Source organism: Petaurus breviceps, unplaced genomic scaffold (genome assembly GCF_028583685.1).
Source record: "Petaurus breviceps papuanus isolate PSGF00001 unplaced genomic scaffold, PetGlider_PUasm1.0 305, whole genome shotgun sequence".
In the NCBI taxonomy this organism is placed as follows: Eukaryota; Metazoa; Chordata; class Mammalia; order Diprotodontia; family Petauridae; genus Petaurus; species Petaurus breviceps.
This window is the reverse complement of record NW_027186060.1, coordinates 225,658-249,004: the sequence shown is the minus strand read 5'-3', so window position 1 is coordinate 249,004 and position 23,347 is coordinate 225,658. Positions and strand designations below refer to the sequence as shown.

Below are 23,347 nucleotides of genomic sequence, written 5' to 3'. Positions count from 1 at the left end.
TCACCAGAGTTCAGGGGGAGACACAGGTCAGGAGGGCTGGGGTCGGCTCCAGGTGCAGGGGAGATCTCACCCTCTCCTGGGTCTCTGTGTGTCTGAGGCAACACGCATTCAGGGATGACAGGCTTGGTAAGAATTGGGGCAAAAGATGGCCCAGTCTGTCTTCACAAAAGACTCTGTTTGGGAGGGGAAGACCCCAGGAATTTCTCTGTGCAGTGGATGGAGTTCTGTGTGGTGTCAGGAAGAGCTGAGTTCAGATCCAAGTTCAGGTACTTGCTAGCTGTGTGACCCTGGGTGAGTCACTCCCTCTAGTTTCCCCATCTATGAAATGGAGGTTATAGCTGCACCCGCTTCCCACGGTCGGTTCCAGGACCAGATGAGATAATCAGTGCAAAGACAATTAAAAGGGCCTGGAACACTGGAAGCTGCAGATAAATGGCGATTCCTACTTTTATTGAGTCCATCTACCAAATGACTGGAATTCAGGAGGGAAGGGAGAAGCGGAAGGGGCGGGGCTCCTGACAGGAAAGGCTTAGGGGGTGGGGCAGGTAGGGAGGCGGGACTCCATTCCAGGTCAGGGGTGGGGCCGAGACAGAGGCATGCGCACGAAGCGCCTCAGCCTCCAGACTACGGTTCCCAGAAGGCCATGCGCGCTTCGGGGGCATTTTCCGAGCCTAAAGGCGGGAGGATGGAACTTCCTTCTAATTAAGTAACTTCCTCCTAGTTTCCTCTCCCCGTTTTCCCTGCTTGCTGGTGGAGGTTTCTCTTCTTCTGTCCTGAGTTCCAGTGTGACAGGTGTGGGGCGACCGGGAACGGAACCAGGCCCAGGCGGAGCCCTGCTGCGGGGGTGCAGTGGGGTCGGCTGGTTGGTGGGTTCAGGGAGAAGGGGAGGAGCGTCCGCCAGAAGAGGAAATAAGCCCCAGAGGACTTCCTGGGGTTTGGGGGCAGGCAGGAGGGGGGGAGGGTGGGGGGGGGGGAGGGGGGAGGGGAGTCTGGGGGCGGGTTCAGATCCTCCTTCACTCCCGACCAGTCCCTGACCCCGCCCTGGCCCTCCAGGCTTCTGTCCTTGCCCTGGGTCCAGGGTGTGAGGGCAGGTCCCGTTGTGTGTCCATGTCCGCCCCCTCTTCCATCCCACCTTCCCTTTAGCCTCATCTCCCGGCATCCTCTGGGGCACCCCCTCCTCCAGGAAGCCTTCCCTGATGCTGTGGGGCTCCCTGTTCCCCTACCGAGAGGGCCGCGTGGCTGTTCTCCAGCTTTGTCTCTAAAGAGCTGTTGGTTTTTTTTCCCTACCAGCTCTGGAGCACCGACCCCTCCCTGATCCCTGCCCCCCACCCTGGGTCAGAAGCGGGGTCCCCATCCCCACCAGGACAGATCCCAGCACGGTCCCCCTCTTCACGCCACCCTTTCCTTCCCAGCTCTGCCCCCCCAGGTGGGAGCCCGCAGGAGGAGGGGATGGCTCCTGTCCTGACGTTCCAGCCTAGACAGGTGAGCGCCGCTGGGGAGGGGGGTGGGTTCCCGGGAAGACCTGCTCAGATGGGAGGCTTTCTGAGTCCAGTGCTGGGACCCTGAAGGTTGTGCGCCCCGGGAATCACGTGTTTGTAGCTAAATGACACAGTAGACACCCCAACCTTGAAATATCTGAGCCTAGACTTCCTTCTGTATGTACATGCATATGTAGACGGCTACATGCATGCACACAGGTTTGTTGTTCAGTCCTTTTCAGTCCCCTCTGGCTCTTCTTTTTTTTTTTTTTAAGAAATCGGGGTTAAATAACTTGCTTATTATAAAATAAGTTATTATAAAATAACTTAAAAAAGGTTACACGGCCAGTTATTTCTGGGTGTGGTGCTAAGTGTCTGAGCCCAGATTTGATTCCAGGTCATCACAACACTGGAGCCGGTGCTCTTACTCGCTGCGCCACCTGGCCGCCCCCCCTCTGGCTCTTCTTGACCCCAGGTGGGGTTTTCTTGGCAAAGACACTGGAAAGGTTTGCCATTTCCTTCTCCAGCTCATTTTACAGAAGAGGAAACTGAGGCAAGCAGGGTAAAGTGACTTGCCCAGGGTCACACAACTTGTAGTATCTGAAACTGGATTTTAACTCAGGAAGATGAATCTTCCTGACTCCAGGTACAGGACTTTGTGCACTGAGCTGTCTAGCTGCCTTCCTACAGATTAATATATTCATACAGACACATATAGTCAAGTATTTACACAGAGGAAATCCTATTCAGTCTGATTATCTCCTCTTAAAAGAAGCAGTGTGGAATGATAGAAACGGCCTGTTTTCTATTCAGAGGATCTGAGTTTGAATCCCAGGTCTTTCACTTAAATCGTCATGTGAAATTGTTCCCCCTCTCTGACCTCAGTTCTTCATTTACAAAATTAGGGGATTGTAATAGATGATTTCTAAAATCCCAGATCATTCTAAAGCTATGATCCTATGATACACATTGATGGGCTTTAACTTATTATGAGACATTCCAGTGCTTTAGAATCATCTTACAGGAAGTTAGGACAATTCTCCAGAACCTATGCAGGTCATCTAGAAAGTTTTCCCAGGGTTGCACTATTTTAAAGCATCCTAAAGGAGCAGATATGCTCTTAGTAAACCAAGATCTTAGGCTGTTTATGGTAAGGAATTATGGTAACTTCTCCAGGCAAGGCCACAGCCCCTGAGCTACCTGCCTCTTTTAGCTTGGAGGTAACCAGAAGAGACATGATGTCAGCCTCCTGCTATGCTGGCAAACAGCTATGTTTGAGGACCTCTTGTGCCTGGAGAACAGGCTTCAGTGAAGGCATTGAAAGGGCATTGGAACACAGACTGCATCATCAGTGTGAGGAATGAGTGGTGAGAGCACAATTAGAAAAGTTTCTTTTATGTTTTTCTATAAGGTTGTGTGCTATTTCACTCAGTCTTATTTCTGTAAAGACTTCTTTCCTGGGGCGGCCAGGTAGCACAGCGAGTAAGAGCACCGACTCCAGTGTCAGAACGACCTGGAGATCGAATCCCGGGCTCAGACACTTAGCACCCACCCAGAAACACCTGGCCGTGTAACCTTGAGCAAGTTACTTAACCCTGATTGCTTAAAAAAAAAAAAAGACTTCTTTCCTTCACTCTCCAGATTTAATTCTCCTTTATAGCGGAGAGGTCCTTGCACAAAAATACCAATGATATTGACATTATCTGAAAGTTCATAAAACATTCTCCTGTAGTAGTCTCCATCTTCTCTGCTATCAGAAGTGGATATAGCTGGGGAGGCTAGGTGGCACAGTGAGCAAAGCGCCAGCCCCAGAGTCAGGAGGACCGGAGTTCGTTTCTGGCCTCCGACACTTAACACCCACACAAAAAAACTAGCCGTGTAACCTTGAGCAGGTTACTTAACCCCAACTGCCCTCCAAAAAGCAAAAAGAAAAAAAAAAGAGAAGTGGATATAGTTTATAATTTTATTTATGGAAAACAAGCATTTCCATCACATATAATAAAAAAGATGATTGTACATGAAACTTCAAATCTACAGTTCACAACTTGTTATTCCTTTCAAGTATACAGTAAAATTATCATGTAAAGTTCTTATTTTTCTTCCATTTCCACTTCAGCCTTAGAGATGGCTAACATTTAGACATGGGGTGTTTTTGTTGTTTACATGTGGAATTATTCCATACATACTTCAGTTTATCAGGTCTTCCTCTGGATGCAGATAGCCTCTTTCTTCTCATGTCCTTTATAATTCATTTGGGTATTTGTAATAGATAAGTAACATAGTCACACATTGTAGTTCTGAACAGAATATTGCTGCTACTGTATATGATGTTCTTTTGGTTCTACTTATTTTTTGGTCTTTATTATTTCATGGAAGTTTTCTGTGTTTTTCTGAAATGATAGAGCTCATCATTCCTTATAGGCCATCATTATTCCATCACAATCATATAGCACAACTTGTTCAGCCATTCCCTGATTGATGGGCGTCTATGCAATTTCCAGTTCTTGGCCACCAGAAAGAGAGCTGCTATAAACATTTTAGAACATGTAGGTTCTTTTCCTTTCTCCCTAATCATTTTGGAGATGGGTCATGTATTGGACTTGCTTGGTCAAAGGGCATAGATAGTTTAATTACTCTTTGGGCATAAGTGCAGGTTGCTCACCACAAGTGTTGGATCATTTTGTGATTGCCCCTACAATGAAATACTGCCCCAGTTTTTCCACATCCCCTCCAGCATTTGTCACTTTCCCATTCTATCATTTTAGCCAAAGTGGGAGGTGTAAAATGGTATCTCAAAGTTGTTTTAATGGATATTTCTCTAATAAGTAATGATTTGGAGCATTTTTTATATAACTATAAATTGTTTTGATTTCTTTTTTGGAAAACTGCTTCTTCTTATCCTTTGGCCATTTATCCACTGGGGGCGTGATTCACATTCTTATATATTTGACAAAGTTCTTTATGTAGTTTAGATAAGAGACCTTTATCTAATAAGCCGTTTACTAAAAAATGTTCTGCTCTTTTCTGCTTTTCTTATTATGTTGGCCATATTTCTTTTATTTTCGCAAAATCTTTTTAATCTAATGGAGTCGAAATTATCTCTTTTATGCCTGACTTTGCGGTCTACCTCTTGTTTATTCATAATTGTCCACCTATCCATAAGTCTGATAATCAGTATGTTCAAATTTTTGTTATTACTCATGATTCAGCATCTTTTCCATGTTTTAAAAAATTATGTTTCTGTAATTTTCTGTGTCGTATTCTGTTAGGTCTGCTTATTTTACACTGTGTCAGTCAATGCACATCTTCCAATGCTTCTCAGGATTCCTCATATTTGTCAGTTTTAAGTACCTAAATGAGTGTGATTCATGCCGGACAGTTGGGGTTAAGTGATTTACCCAAGGTCACAAGGATAGTAAGTGTCGAGTGTCTGAGGCCAGATTTGAATTCAGGTCCTCCTGACTCCAGGGCCGGTGCTCTATTCACTGCACCACCTAGCCACCCCCTTATGTCATTTTTTCCTAGCTGTCCTTTACTGGGGAGAATTCAGTTCTTTCCATTTCTCTGCTGCCCCAGAGAGTGTTCTTATGAGTATTTTTGTGCAAAAACTCAGTTGTTAGCTAGGTCTGGTTATGTAGAAAGGGAATGGCAACATGGTACAGTGAGAATAGCCCTGGATTTGACATTGAAAGGTCCTGGTCTCAAAGTGCACAAGTCACTTTCTCTGGGCCTCACTTTTCTAATGTGGAAAATGAGAAAATTGGACTCTAAAGTCTCTCCCAGCTCTAAATTTATGAATTGCAAAGTAATGGTCCTTTAACACCCTTTTTTAGCAGTAAAAAATTGTTCACATGCTGTTAGAGACAGGAGATTGTTGTCTCCTATTCTCTCCTTTGTTCTTAGGGTTCCAGGAACATTGAACACACTCATGTTCATTTCAGAGCAGCATATTTTAAGAAACACAGTGATTGAATGGAAAAAAGTAGGTAGCAGTCTTAGTTGTGAAAAGATCAGGTTGATTGGTCAAAGGACCTGGGCTTGTAGAGATTGGAAGAGAAGACTTAGGACCACAGGATAGTGATCTTCAACTATTTCATTTTCATTGTTTATTTCAGGAAATGGAAATGGAATTAGCCATATTGCTGCTTCATCTCAGAGGGCGCAAGTAGGAGCCACAGGGGCACATTGTGAAAAAAAAAAAAAACCAAAACATAGAGAAAGCTCCAATATTTTAAATTGGTGTCGTTGGAACTGTTTACAATACTAAGCATTTATTAAGCAGCTAGAGGTGCCAGGCTCTGTGCCAAGTGTGCAGGACACAGAGGATGATAATAATGGCTCCTGCCATTAAGGAGCTTACAAACTAATCAGAGAAGACTTGTTTTCTAAAACTTTTTATTCATGTCCTTTTTAATTTATGGAATGAAGCAAACATTTCAGAACAGTATGATAAAAAAGATGATTGCATATGAAACTGCAGATCTATTATGTACACTTTGCTGTTTCTTTTAAATAGATAATGAATTAACATATAAATTTCTTTTTCCCCTTTCTCTCAAGGGACAACAGGGTTAATTCCCTGAATTCAGAAAAGAGATGTCCTGCTGCTCCCAAGTGTCTGTATACAATGAAAGGAACTTGGAATCAATTACTAACTGTTCAGTGTGGGGCGACTTTTCAGAGAAGCCATATGGTTTGCTTGAGATGTAGAACTGTGAGCACTCCTCACATCAATCAGTCTTTTTAGATCTGACTGGATTTCTGATCATCATAACCCAGGTCCTTAGTTAAGGGTCTCTAAACAGCAGGTAGAGATGATCTGGTTTCCTGGCCACCCTGGGCTAGGTTCAACCAAGGCAATAAAGTTTTCTCTCAATTCCCACAATTGAATAATTTTTTCTCACAGGACAGAAGTTGGACTAGATGTATAACTGAACAGAAAAAGAAGTGAGCTGCCTGTAGAATTGAGTCACCAAATGGAGTCAGTGTGGTTGACTCAGTTGGCTCAGTTTCCTCAGCCTACTGGCAGGCAGTTTACATTTGAACTTCACGACAGTTAGAACTACAGCTGGGTAAGCAAAATGTTGTTGGTATTTCAGGCATCATTCACATTCAAGGATGTGGCTGTGGAATTCACCCGTGAGGAGTGGGGACAGTTGAACCCATCTCAGCAAAATTTGTACAGGGATGTGATGCTGGAGAACTATAGGAACTTGGTGTCTTTGGGTAAGAACAGCTACTACCCCTTGGGACTCTTGATATATAATGTGACAACTTTCCAGATATTAACTGTTATCCTTTGGTATGGGAGAGGAAATATTCCTAATGCTTTTTTAGCTAAGAAACAGATTACTTGTGCTACTTGTTTTTAGGAACAAAGGTCTTTGCTTGGTATGCTGGGAAATTGATTTCTTCATTTGTTGTTATCCTTGAGAATATATCTTCCCCTCTCTCTTCCTTTAAGACCCAAGATTTTCATTTTAAGCTCAGTGGAGGTTTTATCTTACACAGTGCTCCCGCTGTCTAAGCAGGGAGTGAGTCAATTGAACCATTTTTTTCTAAGTCCTATTGTAATCCATTCTTCCATAATATGGAATGTCCTCTCGTGGTCCTTTGTAATAAACTTGAGATGTTCCCAGTAGGCCCACTTTTTCCCCAAAGTGGGCTTAAATTAATTTTGAAATCTTTTAAGTTTTATGGTTGCTTTCTTAAAAAAAAAAAAAAGGAATTTTTATTCTCCCTGACACTAAAAAAACACCCCAAACCCTCCTTTTCCTTCCACCTCTCAAATTGATCCCCACCTTTGAAAAACAAAAATCTCAAAACAAAATAAGCTATCTAGTTGGTAGTATAAGATACATTCAGTGATCTTATCTCCCCATCTTTCTACTAAGAGTTGGAAGTAATATTTCTGTTATATAATACAGAATTTTATAATATGGACTATTCTACCTATTTTGTGATGGAACTCTATGATGACAGCCTAGCACATTTTCATTGAACAGGATTTGCTGTTTCCAAACCAGATGTGATCTACCAGATGGAAAAAAAAGAAGCATCTTGGGTGCCACAGGCAGATGTTCCCAGAAGCAGCTGTCCAGGTGACTACATTAAATCCAAGCAGATGGTTCCTTGCAAACTAGAGATCTGTTGGTCATTTAGGTCAAAGCTCTTATAAAATACTTGACCAAATGGCCTCTCAAAGCTTCTCAGGCCTGTTGAGAAGACCTGAGACTTTCAGAGTTCATTTTTTTTTCTGGGTGATTTAAAAGACCAGCAGTTTATTAATAAAAGAATGGTCATAAATGAACCTCTCACTTAGACCAAAGACAATGATGGTGGAAGCTCACAGTTTATGTACCTTAGATAAGGGTTTCTTAAACTTTTTCCACTTATTATATCCCTTTCAGCCTGAAAAATTTTTATATGATCCAGGTTTATAGGTATATAAAATAGGTATACAAATAAAGCATTTACTGAAAATAAATCAGAGAAATGTATTTTAAAATAATTCTTTGGTATATTTATAATTTTGCCATTTATTAAAGATAAAAGCAATTTTTCATACTGCTGAGATGGACGTGCTTGATCTTTTTTTTTTACATAAAAAAATGAATCTTGGTAGAATACTTGATCCTACAGGACATAGAGCATCTTCAACATTGAGAGTTGATTGGTATTTTGATTTTGTAATCGTCAATGCTGACAATGCCACTTTGCATAAATACATAGTGCAAAATGACAGAACCATTTTTAGGACCACTTCAGAAAGTGACAGAAATTCTGTCCTAATCCCAAGCCAACATTCATTTAATGATTTTATAGGAAAATCATCTAAAATTTTTAGGAATCTCATTTAAATCTGTGTCACTTGATAATGTGACAAATCCTTCTTGAACTTTTAGGGGCAGATGCCTGATGTTTTTTATTTTCATTGAGTATGGTTTATGAATGCAACTTAATTTTTTAGAATCAAAATTTGAAGGGAATTATTTGTGAAACTGTGTCTCCAAGCACTTCAGATGATCAGTTATTACTCTTACAATTAATTCTTTGGGAAGGATATTTTCAATTATTATATCATATGTAGTAAACATTTTTTTTGGTTAAAGTTCATCTTTTTTTTAAAATTTTTAAAATAAATTTGTTTGTTTCCTTTTAGTTTACAGGATTCAATTCCACAATTCCTTGAGTTTCACATTTTGTTCCCCTCCCTCCCCTCCCCTCCATGGCGGCATATAGTCAAGTATAGGATCTGTAAATACTTTCACATTATACATTAGTCAGGCTATAAAGACGGATTGTATCAGATGGAATGAAAAATGGTAAAGAAGACATAAAACCAAATAAGAGAAGGAAAAAGATCAGGTATTTTGCTTCCACCTGGATATAAACTCAGTTCTTTCTAGTTATTTCTCTGGATGCACATATTTCTCTCCATCATGAGTCTTTTGGGATTGACTTATATCACTGCATTGCTGAGAGGAGTCCAGTCTATCAAAGTTGACCATCACACATACATTGTGTCTGTAATTGTGTACAAATTTCTCCTGGTTCTACTCTTCTCACTCAGCACCAGTTTGTATAAGCCTCTCCAGGTAAATATGAAGACCGTCAGCTCCTCGTTTCTTATAGCACAATAGTATTCCATAACATGCATATACCACAACTTGTTCAGCCATTCCCCAATTGATGGGCACCCCCTTAATTTCCAGTTCTTTGCCACCACAAAAAGAGCTGCTATAAATATTTTTGTACATATGGGTCTTTCTCCCATTTCTATGATCTCTTTGGGATATAACCCTAGGAGTGGTATTGCTGGATCAAAGGGTATGAAAGTATTTATAGCCCTTTGGGCATAATTCCAGATTGCTCTCCAGAAAGGCTGGTTCAGTTACAACTCCACCAGCAATGCATTAGTGTTCCAATTTGCCCATATCCTCTCCAGCATTTATTGTTTTCCTGTTTTGTCATCTTAGCCAATCTGACTGGTGAGATGTGGTACCTCAGAGTTGTTTTGATTTGCATTTCTCTAATCAATAGTGAATTAGAGCATTTCTTCATGTGCTTATAGATATCTTTAATTTCTTCCTCTGAAAACTGCCTGTTCATATCCCTTGACCATTTATCAATTGGGGAATGACTTGTATTCTTATAAATTTGACTCAATTCTCTGTATATTTTAGAAATGAGTCCTTTGTCAGAGACATAGGTTGTAAAGATGCTTTCCCAGTTTCCCACCTCCCTCTTAATCTTGGTTACATTGGCTTTGTTTGTACAGAAGCTTTTCAATTTCATGTAGTAAAGATTATCCATTTTACATTTTATAATGTTCTCTAATTCTTGTTTAGTCATAAAGTCTTTCCCTCTCCAGAAGTCTGATAGGTAAACTATTCCTTGTTTTAGGAGACTGCTTACAGTATCAACCTTTATACCTAGATCATGTACCCATTTAGACTTGATTTTGGTATATGGTGTTAGATAATGTTCTATGCCCAGTTTCTGCCATACTATATTCCAGTTTTCCCAGCAGTTTTTGTCAAATAGTGAGTTCTTATCTCAAAAACCAGGGTCTGGGGCTTTATCAAACAACAGATTACTATAGTCATTGACTTCTGAATCTTGTGTGCCTAATCTATTCCACTGATCCAATCCTCTATTCCTCAGCCAGTACCAAGTAGTTTTGATGACTGCTACTTTATAATACAAATTGAAATCTGGTATAGCTAGTCCACCTTCCTAACATTTCTTTTCATTAATTCCCTTGATATTCTGGACCATTTATTCTTCCAAATGAATTTTGTTACTATTTTTTCTAGCTCTATAAAGTAGTTTTTTGGTAAATTGATTGGTATGGCACTAAATATATAATTTAATTTAGGTAAAATTGTCATTTTTATCATATTAGCTCGACCCAGCCACAAGCAATTGATATTTTTCTAATTAGTTAGATCTGACTTTATTTGTGTGAAAAGTGTTTTGTAGTTGTGATCATATAGGTCCTGGGTTTGTTTTGGCAGGTAGATTCCTGGCCTGCCTGTGCGTCTGCTGGCCGCACTGCGCCATCCCAGCCTGCCTGTGCATCTCCAAACTTCATTTTTAATCTCAAGAAGTTATTTTTATATATGTCTTTCCTAAAATTTACCTCCACTCTCAAAAAAAGTTGTTTCCTTAAATAAGGCAGTTATTGAGAAGGTTATCTTCTTATAAGCAGACATTCTCCTACATTACTTCCATGAATTTATTATCATTTAAAATTAATTACATTACTTAAGATATTAAATAATGTGCATTTTTTGCTGTTGTAATATTTTCCTGTTATGGTTTTATGATTATGTTGCTTTGCTGCTATTACTTTAAAAAATGTCTTATCCTAACTTCATTCCTCTTTTCTTCGTTCTGTCATATTATGTGCCATCCTGTTTTTCTTTATGATTTCAAATAATGTTTATAAAGGCACAGCAGTATGTTCATATGATAGTACTTACATGGCCATAACTCACTCATTGGACCTAGAGGTTTTCAGTATTTTGCTATTTCACAGAAAACCATTTTGAAACATTTTAGTGAACATGCTTTCTTTGCTTTCAGTAACATATTGAGGAAGCAGACCTAGTACTGGGACCATTGGGTCAAAGGATGTGACCAGTTTTGTATCTTTACTGTGATTACTGTTCCTTTTCAGAAAAATGGTAGCACCAACTTAATAAGTAGCTATTTAAATATAATTGTCAAAATTGTTTTTTTAAGGTAATTTTGCTAGTCTGATGACTTCATTGCCACTTCTAAATTGTTTACATTTTTACTTCTTTGATTCCCAGAGTCTGAGTGGTGTTTCAGGTAATTAATAATCATTTATCTTGTCAGCATCACCTGTATGTCTTACTCCTACAGATTTCAATCCAGTATTTACCAACTAGATAAGCTGGATTTTTAGAGGAAATTCATGGCAACATTAGTCACATTTTCCGCTTCATATTTCTTGATATATCTATTTCTTTTCCTGACTCTAAAGTCAATTCTCTGTTTTCTCCCTGTTCATTCTTTTCTCTTCCTATGTTCACTTGAGATGATAAGGATACATTTCCAAGTCTCAGCATCATTTTTTTTTCTGAATAGTCTCATCCCATTAAAATATCATGCAATTAAAGAAGAATTAGGGTTCATTCATCCTTCCAGGTGAATTTACCCTCAGTGAAATCATTTACATGTGTTACCTTAGAGTTACCATAACTTTCAAATAAAATAAATTGATTCTTAGTGAAAGACTAGTGAGACTAGCCTTCTCAAGTGAGAAAGCAAGAGAATACCTTGGGAATCTTTGAGCACATAATAACCTTGGGAAAGGGTGAAAAATGCAGGATTAACCAGCTCCTTATTCTTCCTTTCTAGAGAGCAGCGAATTTTCTGGAGATAAACCTTCTGAATGTCATGAATGTGGGAAGGCCTTCTGGAGCAAGGAGCAGCTTACTGTGCATAAGGAAATTCATAGTGGACAGAAACTTTATGAATGTAGTGAATGTGGGAAAGCCTTCATTAGTAAAAAACAACTTACAGTTCATCATAGAGTTCATAGTAGAGAGAATCCTTATGAATGTAGTGAATGTGGAAGGACCTTAACTACTCAAGCACAACTTAAAATACATCACAGAATTCATACTGGGGAGAAACCTTATGAATGTAGTGAATGTGGGAAGGCCTTCAGGGATAAGAGAAACCTTAGAGTGCATCACAGAATTCATACTGGAGAGAAACCCTATGAATGTAGTCATTGTGGGGAGACCTTCATGAGGAAGCAATCTCTTACTGTGCACCTGAGTGTTCATACTAGAGAGAAACCTTATCAATGCAGTGAATGTGGGAAGGCCTTCAGGGATAAGACAAAACTTATGGTGCATCACAGAATTCATACTGGAGAAAAACCTTATGAATGTAGTGAATGTGGGAAGGCCTTCAGGGAAAAGGGAAAACTTGCAGTGCATCAGAGAATTCATACTGGAGAGAAACCTTATGAATGTAGTGAATGTGGGGAGGCCTTCATGAGGAAACAATCTCTTACTGTTCACCTAAGTGTTCATACTAGAGAGAAACCTTATGAATGTAGTGAATGTGGAAAGGTCTTCATGAGGAAGCAATCTCTTACAGTGCACCTGAGTGTTCATACTACAGAGAAACCTTATGAATGTAGTGAATGTGGGAAGGCCTTCAGGACTAAACAATATCTTAATGGGCATCAGAGAATTCATACTGGAGAAAAACCTTGTAAATGTAGTGAATGTGGGAAGGCCTTCAGGAGCAAGAAGCACCTTACTCAGCACCAGAGAATTCATGTTAGAAAGAAACCTTATGAGTGCAGTGAATGTGGGAAGACCTGGAGGGATAAGACGCAACTTTCAGAGCATTACAGAATTCATACTGGTGAGAAACCTTATGAATGTAGCGAATGTGGGAAGGCTTTAACTACTCAGGCACGACTTAAAATACATCAGAGAATTCATACTGGGGAGAAACCTTATGAATGCAGTGAATGTAGGAAGGCCTTCAGGTATAAGAGCAACCTTAGGGTGCATTACAGAATTCATACTAGAGAGAAACCCTATAAATGTAGTCATTGTGGGAAAGCCTACAGGGTTAAGATGCAACTTACAGAGCATCAGAGAATTCATACTGGAGAGAAACCTTATGAATGTAGTGAATGTGGAAAGACCTTCACTACTCAGGCACGACTTAAAATACATCAAAGAATTCATACTGGGGAGAAACCTTATGAGTGTAGTGAATGTGGGAAGGCCTTCAGGGATAAGAGAAACCTTAAAGTGCATCACAGAATTCATACTAGAGAGAAACCTTATGAATGTAGTCATTGTGGGAAGGCCTACAGGGTTAAGACGCAACTTACAGTGCATCAGAGAATTCATACTGGAGAGAAACCTTATGAATGTAATGAATGTGGGAAGACCTTCAGAGTGAGGGTACAACTTACTCAACACCAAAAAATTCACTCACAAAAGAAACCTTAAGAGTGTTATGCATCTAGGATGGCCTTTAGATGGAGGACATATCTTTATGTCCATCAGAGAATTCATGTTGGTAGAATGTAAGGAGTATGGGAATGCCTTTCATGGTAATTCAGATCTTTTTAGACTTTAAAAATTCATGTTGGAGAAAAACCTTATGTAAGTGGTGGTATTGCTGGGTCAAAGGATAGGCACATTTTTATAGCCCTTTGGGCATACTTCCAAATTGCTTTCCAGAATGGTTGGATCAGTTCGCAACTCCATCCAGAATGCAATTCTTGTTCCAATTTTCCTATATCTTTTCCAGCATTTTTTAGCTATTTTATTTTCATTGTTTATTTCAGCATGTAGAAAAGCAATTAGCCATATTACTGCTTCAGTTCAGAGGGGAAAAGTAGGAGCATTGGGTGCATATTGTTAAAAAAAAAAAAAGATATAGATATAGATATACCCGGGGATGGCCAGGTGGCACAGTGAGTAAGAGTGCCGGCCCCAGAGTCAGGATGACTTGGGATCGAATTCGGGCTCAGACACTTAGCACCCACCCAGAAACACCTGGCCGTGTAACCTTGAGCAAGTTACTTAACCCTGATTGCTTTAAAACATATATATATATATATATATATATATATAAAATTTACACACACACACTGGGGTGGCTAGGTGGCACAGTAAATACAACACCAACACCAGCCCTGGAGTGAGGAGGATCTGAGTTCAAGTTAGGCCTCAGACACAATACAAAAGTACCTGTGTGACCTTGGAGGTATTACAGAGCACACCTGAAGAAATTTGGGTTAAGTTTCCTCACAAGTAGATTGATTTGGGACCCACTTAGGGACTCTTTGGGGAATGGAGAATATTCAAAGTTCAGGATTGTGTGCAGCTGTTTCTAGTAGTAATTCTGGGGACCTGTAGATATCTAGTCCTTGAAGTTAGTATCATCTAGGGAGAGGTGTGTTTTGTTTACTACTCTCATATACTGTTGTCTGAGGGCAACAAGAGCTATTCTACCCTGGAGCTGTGATGACACCCCAGGTCCATTTGGTCCCAAGCAAGTGTGCTAGTGATCCTCTTCACCCTGTGACTGAGACCCAGGTGGGCTTGGCCTGCACTGGACTTTGCTTCACTCTTACCTGGTACAACAGACCTTTCCTGCCAACCTTCTCATTTGTTTTAACTGGAAAATTGTTTCACTCCATGTTTTTGTAGGTTCTGCTGCTCTAGAATTTGGTTAGAGTCTCTATTTAAAGTTATTTGAGATGGGAGTAGGATGGTTGGGGGAGAGCCCAGACAAGTCCCTACACTGTCATCTTGGCTCTGTTACTCCATTTTAAAAAATTTTGAGTTCCAAATTGCCTACCTCCCCTCCAGATAAGCAATTTGATGTGAATTATACAATCCAGCCTTTCTGGATGGCAGTTTGGAGCTTTGCCCAAAGCAATATCACTACTAGGTCAGTAGTCCAAAGAGAAAAAGTGGGGGGAGGGAGGCAGGGACCTGTTTTCGCAAAACTATTTATAGCAGCTCTTTTGTGGTGACAGAGAACTGGGAAATGAGGGAATGCGCATCAATTTGAGGATGGCTTAAGTTTTGGTATATGATCATAATAGATTATCTTTGTGCTATAAGAAATGACGAGCAGGATGATTTAGGAGAAGCCTGGAAATATTTCCATTAACTCATGAAGAGTGAAGTGAGGAGAACCAGGAGAACACTGTATACAGTAAGAGCAACTATTGTATGACCAATCGCTATGAATGACTTAGCTATTGTCCTCAATATATGGATCCAAGATAATCCCAAAGAACTTACAATGAAGAATGCTATCTGCAACCAGAGAAAGAACAGATGAAGTGTCCTAATTTCTTTCATTCTCTCCTTTCTCTCTCTCTCCCTCCCTTTCTCTCTTTCTCTCTCTCTCCCTCCCTTTCTCTTTCTTTCTTTCTTCCTTCCTTCCTTCCTTCCTTCCTTCCTTCCTTCCTTCCTTCCTTTCTGGCTTTCCTTCATTTTTCTTTCTTTTCTATCTTCCTTCTTTCTTCCAGAAAATGAAGAATATAGAAATATGTTTTATGTGATTGCCCATGTATACCCTATAGCAGATTACTGACCACACAGGGAGGAGGGAAGGGAGGGAGTAATATAATTTGGAACTTAGAAATTTAAAAAAAGAAAGTTCAAATTGTTGTCCATGTAATTGGCACAGGGAAATAAGGTGTTATTTTAAAAGAAAAACACCAAAATAGATAATTGAATTATAAAAGAAGAGATCAACAAAACTAAAAGCAAAAAATGCACTATGTTAAAACTTGAAGTTACAGCTTTTTGAAAACAAAACAACACATGAATAATTAGCTAATTTGACTGAAAAGAACATCGGAAACCAAATTATCAGTAGAAAAAAGAAGATGACAACCAATGAAGAAATTTAAAGAATATTTTTAGAAAGTATTTTGTTCAATTTTATGAGAAGAAAACCCCAACAACTTAAATGAAATGGATAAGAAATTGTATGAAGTAAAATGCTCAGATTAACAGAACCAGGCACACCCATCACGTTGTGTAAGTTAACAACAGTGGGAAAACAAACATATTGATGTTCTGTTGTGAGAATTGTAAATGACTCCAGTTACTATGGAAAACAGCTTGATGGATGCAACTGAACCCATCTCACTAAAAGTTGTACAGGGATGTGATGCTGGAGAACCATAGCAACTTGGTGTCTTTGGGTAAGAACAGCTCCCCTTTTGGAGTCTTGACATATGCTATGTTAACCTTCAAGATTTTAACAGTTATTCTTTGGCATATAAGAGTAAACTATTCCTAATGCCTTTGTAGCCAAGAGACAGATTCCTTGTGCTACTTGTTTCCAGGAAGAAAGGTCTGCTTTGTAAGCCTGCAAATTGATTTCTTCATTTGTGATTGTCCTTGAGAACATATCTTCCCCTCTCTGTTGCTTCAAATCCAAGATTTCTTTTTAAGCCCTATGTAGGTTTCATCATACACAGTGTTCCCACTATCTAAACAGAATTTAACTATTTTTCCCCTAAGCCCTCCTCAGTAATCCATTCTCCTGCCTTATAGAATGTCCTTTGGTAGTCCTTTCTAATGTGCTTAGCATGTCTACTTTTTTCCCAAAGAGGGCTTAAACTAGGTTTGATTTCTTTTATTAAGTTTTGTGGTTGCTTTTTAAAAAATGTAATTTCTCCTCCCTCCTGACACCTGCAATTAAAAAAAAAAAACAGCCTTCTCTTCACCCAGCCTATTGAGGCCCACATATTTGAATAACAAAATTTTCAGACAAAATCAGCCAACCTTGCACCCTTGGTGGTATGAGATATATTCATTGCACTGATTGTCCTACCTTTCTGCTATGAGTTGGAAGGAATGTTTCATCTATTCTATGATAGAACTCTGAAATGACTCCCTAGCACTTTTTCATTTTCATTGAATAGGATTTGCAGTTTCCACACCAGATGTGATGTATCAGTTGGAAAGAAAGGGAACACCTTGGATGCCAGAAGCAGATATTCTCAGAAGCAGCTGTCCAGGTGACTCCATAAAAACCAAGTAGATAGGTCATTGCAAAATAGCAATCTGTTCATTTGAGGTCAAAACTCGTGTAAAACGTTGGACAAGATGGCCAATCAAACCACCTCAGGCCTGTTGAGAGGAGCTAGGACTTTCAGACTTCATTTTTTACCTCAAGAAGTTACATTTTTAAGATATTAAGTTATGTGCACTTTTTGCTTCTTAGTTCTAATATTTTCCTGTATTTCGTTTTTATGAATATGTTGCTTTGTTGCTATTACTTTCAAAAGTATTTACTCCTAACCACATTCCCTTTCTTCATTCTATCGTGTTATGTGTCACCCTGTTTTTCTTTATGCTTTGAAATTATGTGTATAAAGGCACATTAATATGTTCATAACACAGGACCTCTGTAGCCATAACCCCATCATTGGACCTATAGGTTTTTATTAGTTTTATATTTCACAAAATAAGTGTTGTGAAAATTTTTTTTCTGAGATTGCTTTGCTTCCTTTCAGTAACATATTGAGGAAGCAGACCTAGTACTGGGACCATTGGGTAAAAGGATATGAACAGTTTTGTAGCTCTAGCTGAAATTGTGGTTCTTTTTAATTTACAAGTCTCAGAGTCATCTTTTTTTTCTAAGTAGTTTTATTCCTTTCAGATGTTTTCCAATTAAAGACGAGTCAAGGTTCATTCATCCCTCCAGTTAAATTTATCCTCAGTCAAATCATTTACAATTGTTACCTTTGAGTGATCATACTTTCATATAAGATAAGTTGATTCTTGGTGAAAGAATAGTGAGCCTGGCTTTCTGAAGTGAGAAAGCAAGAGAATAGCTGTAAAACCTTTCTGCAGTTAAGAACTTTGGGAAAGGGTGAAAAATGCAGGGTTAATCAGCTGCTCCTTCCTTTCTGAGAGCAGAGGATTTATTGGAGGTAAAACCTCAATTGGAGGTAAAACTAAATGAATGTGGCAACACCTGCAAGGAGCAGCTTGCAGTGCATGAGAATTCATACTGGAGGGAAACCTTATGAATGTGAATATGTAAGGGCCTTCAAATATAAGATAAAACTTACAGTGTATCACAGAATTCATACTGGAGAGAAATCTTACTTATGTAGTGAAAGTGAAAAGGCCTTCATGAGGAAGCAATGTCTTACAGTGCATCTGAGTGTTCATAGTGGAGAGAAACCTTATGAATGTAGTGAATGTGGAAAGGCCTTCCTGAGCATGCAATCTATTACTGTGACCTGAGTATTCATACTGAAGAGAAACATTATGAATGTAACGAATGTGGGAAGGCCTTCAGGGATAAACCACAACTTAGAGCCCATCATAAAATTCATACTGGAGATATCCTTAATAAATGTAAGCAGGGAAGGCTTTCCCCTACAACTAAGATTTTATTTAACATCAAAAAATTCATACTGGAGAGAAACTTTGTGAATGTAATGGATGTGGGAAAATCTTCAGAGTGAGAGTAAAACTTAATCAACACTAAAGAATTCATTCAGGCAAGAAACCTTAAGAATTTAATGCATGTAGGGAGGCCTTTAGATGGAGGACACTACTTTATGTCCAGCAGAGAACTCACCCTGGTAAGATTCCTCATAAATGTAGGGAGCTTGGGAAGACCTTCCATTGCAATTCAGATCTTAGACATCAAAAATTCACGTTGGAGGAAACCTTTTGTAGGTAGTGAATGGGGGAAGGCCTTCAGGAAGAAGCCACATCTTAACTGTGTGTCAGAATTCATACTGTAAAAATTCTTTATGAATGTAAATGTTGTGGGAAGGTCTTCCATCACAAGTTAGATTTTTCTTTATTCCAAATAATTCATAACTTCTGACTGTAATGTACAAGGGAAGGCCTTCGTCCTGAATATATCTTTTCCTCAACATTAAAGCATTCATACTGGAGAGAGACCTTAGGAATGCAATGGATGTGGGAAGACCTTCAGCCTGAACACACAACTTGTTTAACATGAAAGAATCAAATTTGGAGAAAAACCTTTGAGTTTGTGAAGGCCTTTAGACTATAGACACTACTTTATGACAATCAGAGAATTCCTAACTAGAGTGATTGTTCATGATTGCAAGAAGTGCGAGAAGGTTCGTCTAGTTGACTGGACTGTGATCCTAAGTCACTAGATGCAGTTCAGAGAATCCTTTTAGGCACCATCGGAGAAGAAGATATCCCTCCCCTCTGTAGAGGCTTCTAAAGGGGCAACGATTTAGTGTTATCCTCCCATGGTCCTTCTGGGAGGGAGAGGTTTTGCTGGCTGAGTCAGAAGTTACTGAGTGGATGGAGGTATTGGGAGATACTTAGTGATAATTTTGATCCCTGGGCACATGGTCTGCATGCAAACTCTTGGCCTGACCTCTTGGCCATGAGATGAGCCTGAGTGATGAATAATTGGTGACAGTGCATTGAGGTATATTTCATAATGTGAGCTCTGTTCCTGATAATGCTGGTGCTGCTTCTGCCCCTATTCATTTGGGTACCCTCTGTGGACCATGTTTAATTTGGAGTCACCTTAATTAAAACAAAGCATCACAAGGACCTGTGGCATATATTGATGAAATGTGATTTCTGTCCAGTGCTCTGAATGTCAAAGGGAAGAAGTTCACTGAAGTGCAGAGAACAGAAGAATTAACCCATATTCTTCTTATTGTATCCAAATGCCTTGTCATTTGATGTGTGACTAACATGAAAAAATAAAGTTCAGATTATGGTTAAGGAATATAAATAGTTTTCAATGAAAAAAGCAATCAGTAATAATTAAAAGAGTTCTCTAAATTACTATTGATTAGAGAAATGCAAATGAAACAACTTTGAAGTAACATGTCACACTACCTCATCTCCCAACATGAGAAAAAAGGGAAATAACATTCTGGAGGGGTTTTGAAAAAATAATGCACAATTCAGAACTGATCCTACCGTTTTGGAGAACAATTTAGAAGTGTGCCCAAAGGGCTATAAAACTGTGCATACCCTATGCCACTACAATACCACTCTTAGGTCTGCCCCACAAAGGGACCAAAGGAAAAGTAAAGAGACCTATGTGTACAAAAATATAGAGGGTCTTTTAGTGATGACAAAGAATTGGGAATTGAGGGGATGCCCATCAATTGCTGAATGGTTGAAGTAGTTGTCTGTGGTTGTGATGGAATATTATTGTGCTCTAAGAAATAAGGGGGATGTTTTTGGCAAAGCTTGGAAAGACCTGTATGAATGGATTCAGTTAAGTAAGCAGAACCAGGAGGGCCTTGTATACAGTAACAGTAATATTTTAATGGTGATCACAAGATAAACTGTGAATGACTTAAGTGACTTTTAAAGAAAGTGATATAAGACAATTCCAGAGGACTTGTGATGGAAAATGCTGCCCACATCCAGAGAGAGAACTGACAAACTTTGTGTAAATTGAAGTATATTTTTAAATTTTTCTTACTTTTTTCTGAACATGACTAAAAAATGATTTACATGATTCCATACATACACATGATAGTATTGCTTGTCTTTTCAATAGCTGAAGGAGAGAGAATTTGGAACACATTTTTCAAAAGTCAGAGCTATAGAGACTGTGGGGGAGAGAGAATACCTAGGCAAGGAGTAAGGTGAGGAGATATTGATCTTATATTGGTTTGTGGGAAGGCTATAAAGGATGTTGTGGCTCTCTGTGTTGTTATGCCTTTTTAATTTTTTTACTGCTCTGACGGATTCAGTTTCCTGGTGTTGGGTTTTGGTTTTCTGGTGTCTGAATAAATGTTTTGGTTCTGTCCTTTATGTATAGAAACCATTATATTTTGCAATCTAGTATTTTACAGGAGTATTTATAGTCACAGTCAGTGCTGTAAATATTGCATTGGCACTACATTTGGGGTCACAAACAGCATCACAAAATATCAAGCCTTTTAGGTAGAGGCAGAAGGGATATATAAGAAGACATGTCTATCTCAGGATGGGAGGATTTACCATATGCCACCCTAGGAAGGTGTTATGGGAATGGGAATCTGAAGATCTTCCCTGCCCCTAGGCCTTTTGATAGGCTTAAGTGACTCTGAGAACCTTCCTTGATTTGAAAATATACTCTGCCCCCTAATAGGCTGAATGTGGTCACATGGAGCCTGTGGTGGGAGTCTTGTTTTTCAGGAATGCCCACACCTTGTTACTTTGTGATTGGTCAGTGGGTCAAGAGGGTTGTGACATTCTCTGATCCAGGAGAAGGCTATATATACCCGGATGTGAGGTATTTGCTTTTTGGCTCACTATGAGAAGTGATGTGTGATTTGACCAGACGAGAGATTGGGGGAGGGGATATTCAGTGGGATTGCTATTTTGGGGTGGTGGGTAGGGGAAAAATGGGGAGAAAATTTGTAACTCAAAATCTTGTGGAAATGAATGATGTAAACTAAAAATAAAATAAAATAAAAACAAATGTTAAAAATTAAAATAAAAAAAAGAATTCAAAAGTAGTTTAAAGCCCCTTTGGGGAAAAAGTAGGCTTGCTAGGAAGACCTCAAGCATAGGACAAAGGACAACTATAAGACATTCTATATTATGGTATCATGAATTACTGAGTAGGACTTAGGAAGAAATAGTTCTATTCTCCCTGTACAAGGTGAAACCCATATTGGGTTACAAAGAAAATCTTGGATTTGAAGCAATACAGAGGGGAAGATACATTCTCAAAGATAACAAATCAAGAAATCAGTTTCCAGGCATACTTAGCAAAGACCTTTCTTCCTGGAAACAGGTAGCACAAGTAATCTGTTTCTTGGATACAAAAGCATTAGGAAGTTTACTCTTGTATGCCAAAGAATAACTGTTGAAATCTTGAAAGTTAACATAGCATCTATCAAGACTCCAAAGGGTAGCTGTTTTTCCCCAAAGACACCAAGTTCTCATAGTTCTCCAGCATCACATGCCTGTACAACTTTTTCTGAGATGGGTTCAATTGTATCCACTCCTCTCAGGTGAATGCCACAGCCACATTTGAATGTGACTGATTCCTGAAATAACCAAAAATATTTGTGCTTACCCAGGTGTAGCTCTGTTATGAAGTTCACATGTAAACTACTTGCCAGCAGACTGAGGGAATTGGCTATAGACCACGTTCACTGCATTCTGTGACTCAATTCTAGAGGTAGCTCAGTCCTTTTTTTTGCTAAATTAAGGTCAAGTTCAGCTTCTGTATTGTGAGAATAAGTATTCAATTGTGGGAATTGGGAGATAAGCTTATTGCATTGCTTGAGCCTAAGCTGCATGTCTGAGAAACCAGAACATCTCTACCTGCTTTTTAAAAACCCTTAAGAAAGGACCTGGGTTATGCTGACTTGAAATCCAGTCAGATCCAAAGAGACTGGTGTAAGGAGTTCTCACAATTGTACATCTTGTGTGAGATGCAAGAGTTTGGAGTCTGAGTCTGAGGTCAGAAAAGGTCTTTATTCTTCCTTACGAGAAAGGACTCTGCCCCTGTCACTCAAATGAATGGCATCTGCCAGGGAGAAAGCAGCATGTAGAAGCAAGTCCATGGTTATGTAACCTAATGTAGAAACCCAACCCCCCAAATGGACTTCACTCTCATTGGTGGGGTTGCCCAGAGTCTAGTCTGTTCAAATCACACAACTTTCTCAAAGTGAGCCCCAAAGCAAAACTTCACATTGGGTATATATAGCCTTCTCCTGGCTCAGAGAATGAATGTCACAACCCTTTTGACCCACTGCCCAATCACAAAGCAACAAGGTGTGGGCATTCCTGAAAAACAAGCCTCCTGCCACAGGCTCCATGTGACCGCATTCAGCTTATTAGGGGGCAGAGTATATTTTCAAATCAAGAAAGGTTCTCAGAGTCACTTAAGCCTATCAAAGGGCCTAGGGGCAGGGAAGATCTTCAGATTCTCATTCCCTTAACAAGTGGTTACTCAAAAGATGGCCCTTTTAATAAAAAAAAAAAAAAAAAGGAATCCAATTGAGAGGGTGTAAAGCCAAGCACAAGCAGCTCTCCTGAGGACTGCTGCTGAGAATAACTTTAAGGTTGGGGTCACATAGTATAGTGAACTCTCTATTTATTCAACAGTAAACTAAAGCAAAACATTCACAGAAACTAAAGTACAACACTCACAGCAATATAACATAAAAGCTAATTACTAACGGGGTCACATAGTATTAAACAAAAAAATATCATTCAGGAAGTCACAATCTGAATCTATCAATACAAAGTACCCATCTAAAGTCTACTTTCATCTTGATTGGAAACTGGCTTCCAATAATCCTTAACTCAATCATCCTTAAAAAGCAATCATCCTTAAGGAGT

The 23,347-nt window shown here is 39.4% G+C and overlaps 1 protein-coding gene across 2 annotated transcripts; it reads left to right on the top strand.

Moving 5' to 3' along the window:
* Positions 1 to 569: 569 nt before the first annotated feature.
* LOC138167778 (zinc finger protein 420-like) lies at positions 570 to 16,936 on the top strand. 2 transcript variants are annotated; one of them, XM_069096744.1, is made up of 6 exons: positions 570 to 706; positions 1,413 to 1,482; positions 6,578 to 6,704; positions 7,484 to 7,579; positions 11,871 to 13,023; positions 13,108 to 16,936. In XM_069096744.1, exons 1-6 carry the CDS (start codon positions 597 to 599, stop codon positions 13,496 to 13,498), a joined length of 1,947 nt encoding a protein of 648 aa, XP_068952845.1. In that variant the 5' UTR covers positions 570 to 596; the 3' UTR covers positions 13,499 to 16,936. The 2 variants fall into 2 exon arrangements, with proteins under 2 accessions (XP_068952845.1, XP_068952844.1); XM_069096743.1 differs by having other exon boundaries at positions 11,871 to 16,936.
* The last annotated feature ends 6,411 nt before the right edge of the window (positions 16,937 to 23,347 follow it).

What these genes read in the sequence shown, in the direction of transcription:
- LOC138167778 (XM_069096743.1), top strand. Translation starts at nt 597, where the DNA reads ATGCGCACGAAGCGCCTCAGCCTCCAGACTACGGTTCCCAGAAGGCCA. An exon ending in TGACGTTCCAGCCTAGACAG is followed by an intron (nt 1,483 to 6,577) that starts GTGAGCGCCGCT and finishes TTGGTATTTCAG; the next exon opens with GCATCATTCACATTCAAGGA. An exon ending in TAGGAACTTGGTGTCTTTGG is followed by an intron (nt 6,705 to 7,483) that starts GTAAGAACAGCT and finishes TTCATTGAACAG; the next exon opens with GATTTGCTGTTTCCAAACCA.